The 5133-nt window shown below is 31.0% G+C and overlaps 1 protein-coding gene across 1 annotated transcript in view; it reads right to left on the reverse strand.

The window, feature by feature from the left end:
* LOC119639900 (solute carrier family 22 member 3) overlaps window positions 1–1198 on the reverse strand; it is a 28442-nt gene extending 27244 nt beyond the window's left edge. Inside the window, exon 1 of the mRNA XM_038037605.1 lies at window positions 832–1198. Within this exon, the coding sequence (XP_037893533.1) occupies window positions 832–1026 (195 nt within the window). The 5' untranslated portion in view covers window positions 1027–1198. The remainder of the gene's footprint in view (window positions 1–831) is intronic.
* Between the last annotated feature and the right edge of the window lie 3935 nt (window positions 1199–5133).

A 5133-nucleotide genomic window follows, 5' to 3' on the forward strand; every position in this document is an offset into this window, starting at 1 on the left:
CGAGTAGGTAAGAATGGCGAATAGTAAGTTAGTGATCTCGACTTCAAGTCTCAGTGTAAAAGAGGTTTCTTTTATCTAGCACTGCACTGAGTGCTCACTTGGTAAAGACATAGCGCTTACCGTAATCCTTCTTTTCGTTCGCTCTTTCCTCATTTCTTTTTGAATGTCGCCACGTTACGCGAATAGCAGACATCCTCTGAGTGATTAGTCATATCAAAACAAAAAATCCCTCTTGGATATCGTAAAGGTTTTATGTGGCAACATGATAAAGTTAAGTGAATAAATAAACAGTGTTAGACGAACTGACGTATAATATTTATGCAGTTGATGTTCTCAAATCTGAACTCTTTTTTACACCCTCCTACACTTATGGGAAAAGGGAATATGGAGTTTGCGCGTATGTATGCAACAACCAAAAGAATTTAACGTAGATCCATCTTTCAGTCTATAGATCAATTCAGAATCATCTTCTGAATGAATTCAACCTTAACTATTTGCCCGTCCATCCGTCCGTCTGTCCATCTAAGGTCTACGCATGTATTTTTATCGGCAATGAACAGATCGCAGTTGTTAAAGCTTTGATTGATTGTGTGTTAGCCCAACGACCAATCTTATCGCAACTAATTCGGATCGGACCACTTTTTCGATCCTTTCCCCACGTAATGTCTTTATTTGAGTATATGAATAATTAAAGGCGAGCCGTGACCAATTATAATTCACTTTAAAAAAATGTCTATGTAATTTTTCGTATTTTTTTTTCTGTTCGTTTCGTTATTTCTTTTTTTTTTCTTTAATTTTTAGCTAAGAAACATTGTTACATCGTGTCGTTACCTCAATTTTACGCATTGAAATTTTAATTTCGACTTTTTCTGGTTCTCCGTCCTCTCTAGGTGGCAATATAGTTCGCTCAATTTCGGGTAAATCCATAGGTAACTCCTGTATCGAAATAGTGAAGTCTTCATCTTCATATTCCTCCTCATCCTCTTCGGGTATATGACAAATATTATCAAACTGAATGAAACTCATTTTGAAGCTTTAATACACAAAAACACTCGCTTTTCCAATAATAATAAAATTTCTTTATAAATGGTTTTTTTTAATTTTTTTATTTAAATTATTTTTGAAATATTTGCTTTTCAGGAAATCACTATTGACGATGTCAACAATATGCAGACGATACAGAACACACGTTCAAGGTATAATGAATACTTAATAGAAACAATTGAAAATATTTTTAATTTTTAGATGATTTTTCTGCTTTTGAGTTCATTTCATTTTTGGTTTCTTTTAATTTTCGTTTTTCTTTTTGGCAAACAAAAAAAACAAAAAAACAATAACAAAAACAAAAAAAAAATGTTTTTTCCTACAAGCAAAAAAAAAAAAAGAATAAATCTCTTGCATGCACATCTATCTACCCATCAATTTGTGTATATGTGTGCAAGAATTTCTTTTTTTTTTTTTTACATAATATTTTCATTATTCAGAAAGAATAAATAAACAAGAAGAAAAACTATGCAATATTAATGTTCTCATCATATGTTGTTAAGCGTTTAGAGCCTTAATCAGTCAGTCAGTCAGTTAGTCGATCAGCTGATTGCTTGGTTTCCTTCAATATTTTAATTCAAAAAAAAAAAAAAAACAAAAAAAAAAATTCTACACTTCATTAATTTCAAAGCATTCGTTACTTGTTATATTTGAAGAAGAAAAAGAATCATAAGCAAAAATATTTACAAGGATGCCCAGAAGAGTATCTTTAAAATGCATTAACCATAAATATAGGGAAAATAATTATTATATTATTTCGTAGCATTTTTTCACTTTCAATATTCATTATATTCACATTGTATTTATTCAACCAGCAATCGCTTGCTTTAACATCATGATATCTTTACACATATATATGCATACATAAACGACAATATGCATCTATATTGCTGTTGTTGTCAAACACAGCAAAGCCAACAGAACAGCAACAAGTTCAAGTGCAAGGTATGCAGCAAAGAATAATACAAAATGTCATTACAATATGCTTTTGTTTAATTAACAGAATATATGAATGAATGAATCGATGAGAGAACTGAGCAAACATTAAAGCAAACTTTAGACGTATACGTATATATATATATACATATATATAGAGTATATATGTATATAGTATAGGGACAATGTCCACAAGCGTTAAAGCGTTTTATAAGTACAGACGATGCAGTTGTTTTTGTAAATGTTAACTAAAACTAAATTCTCATTACTTATAGGCTATCGTTTCATCAGCGACATTTAGAAATAGACATCACCTACCCTATAAAATATATAGAAATTTTCGATTCAGAGTCGTTCGTATGCAATTGGTCTTGGAAAGGTTAAGTAAAACATCCAACTGTTAAAAGTAGGCATCAATAAGACTTAAAGACATATTCCCCTATCTCAGTTTATAAGAAGACCCAAAAATGAGGTTGTGTTTAGCAAAACCTATAAGTATGCTTTACAGACTCCATAAAATAAAAAATAAAAATTCTTAACTGGGAGTAGATTCAGAGACGATGTGTCTTTCGATTTTCGAAATATATGTAAAAGTTTCAACCCCTAAAAGTAGGCATTAATACGATACCAAGGTATGTTCTTCTCTCTCAGTTTATAAATAGCGCCAAAAATTAGCTTATGTTTTGCAAAACCTAAAAGTATGCTTCAGCGACTTCGGAAATTCCTGACCCGAAATAGGGTCAGAGTCGATGTGTCTTTCGATTTTAGAAGGTTAAGTAAAGAATTCAATTCCTAAAGGCCGGCATCAGTAAAACTCCAAGATATTTTCTCCTATCTCAGCTTATAAATAGACCCAAAAATAAGCTTATTTTTGGCAAAACCTAAAAGTATACTTTAGTGGTTCCGTAAAATATAAAAAAAAAAATTCTTAACTAGTAATAGATTCAGAGTCGGTGCATCTTTCGACTTTAGTATAACTGATGCAATTTTTTTTATAAAATTGTTAAGTAAAAGATTCTGACCAGAATTTACAAATTTTCATTCGATTGGCGGGTTTTAAATCTAGGCGTGAGCATATCTGTCAAAATATTTGCAAAATGATTGAATACTTTTTCTACTCTGTGTAGCAAACCTATCAGTTCTGATATGTTGTATTATATTTTAGATATGCTTAGGTTCTTAGGAGAGGGTTTCGAGAAAAGTTGTGCTTTAAATGTATTTTGCAAGAAAACTAGAACCGCGTTTGCCATTTTCATTCTATATACACCGCATAGGCAAGTATCTGGGCCAAATCCGTAGATCATATTTTAATTATTAATTACGATTAGTGTGTACTTATAGCTACGGTAAAAGCTCGGTCCGTAACACCGAGCATCGGGCATCCAAGCTAGGCTCACAGTCTATTTTTCTCTACACATAATGTTGCATGTACAGATATATATATATGTATATACATATGTATATAAGTATCATTACTTTGTAGTGATATATATAAACAAAATAAAATATAAATTCTCGATCAGCACAAGATTATTGATCAATTCCTTCTTTTTCGCTTTAGTATAGATAATCATGTGAAGAGCTTATCATATGATTAGCAGCACCTAAAAGTATGCTACAATGAATCGCAAAATTTGTACATTTACATGTTACGTTGTTTTAAAAATTGTTGATCCAACAACATATCTCCCCTCCATAGCAACTCTCTATCATTCTTTTTCCCTCTCATTTGTCCTTGAAGGAATTCTCACAAGTTATTACATAGATGGACATGCGTCACCCTTAATAAGCAATATCTAGAAATAAATATCCATGGTTTTATAAAAAAATCATATATATATATATATACATATATTGATCAATGTTAGCTTTTAAGTCAATTTATCTCGAGCCAATATATACAAGCTACCGTACGATTGACTGGCATCGCGAGGCAATCAAAAACCCGTTCATCAAATAATCAAAACCAGTTTTGAAGTCACTTTGTTTCTACCTCTCCTCTTCCCTCCTTGCTTGACTGCTTATTCGGAGAATCGACAAAGCTAAACCATGCATTGAAAACTTTTTGATTAAAATGAAATTCTCCCGAAGTTAAGTTAAAATGCTTTGCCAATTGTACGTCTACTTATAGGTATGTGAGTTGATGGGTATTCAAGATTCGCTTTAAGGCGTATGCAATTTTTTTTGTTTATTTATTTATTTTTTTCATTATAACGTATTAGCAATTGGCACTTACATGCTTAGATATATATATATATTTATATATGCGTATATGTATATGTTTATCTAGATCAGCATGAATTTTGTAATAATCATATGAAATAGAAATGTTTGCGAGTCGATGCTATTTGCAATTTATTATGTGGTCTGATTGTCTAACTTTTCAAACAATTAAGAGCTAAAAAAAGAAATAATATTTTTTTTTTTTCATTTATTTATTTATTTATTTTTGTTTTTTTTTTTGTTAAATAAATGCAAATCAAAAATATATACCACGTGTAACAATGAAAAATTACATAAACAACATTAAAAGAAGGCAGAAAATTAATTAAATATAGTTTAAAACGAATTCGTTAATTCCCACCACCAACACTTGATTTTGACTTGCGAAATTCGGTCTAAGGTCTAAGGTCTTCAGAAATTCGGAAATTGCAGCGAAGGCAAAGTAATGTCCTTACCCTAAGCTCTAAAGAACTTAGAATAGATTTTCAGTACATTCGATGGCCTTCTTAAGTAACCGCTCCAATACCTTAAATCTCGAGACTCTAATAAAAATTTCAATCATTGACAACCCGTCCGAAACTGCACAAAAATATTCAATAATTACTTTGAAGATTGTTTCAATTACTTTGTTTTCAAATATGATTTAATAAACTTGCCTAAGAATGCGTGAAGAAGATGGACGAACGGACAGATGCAAGCGTATCGAAAATTTCTGTTATTAAAAAACTATTTGAATATTTTAAGAAAATTCAGGTACACACACATACACACGCACACACACACACACACACACACATACATACATACATTTTTGAACGTTACGATGATGATTATAAAAATAATCTCAAGAATAGATAAAATCCGCGTGAATGGGTAATTAATAGTGAGAGTAACAATTCAATGATCAAAACACATTTTCCAACGCTTGGC

This window comes from Glossina fuscipes, unplaced genomic scaffold (genome assembly GCF_014805625.2).
Source record: "Glossina fuscipes isolate IAEA_lab_2018 unplaced genomic scaffold, Yale_Gfus_2 114, whole genome shotgun sequence".
NCBI lineage: Eukaryota > Metazoa > Arthropoda > Insecta > Diptera > Glossinidae > Glossina > Glossina fuscipes.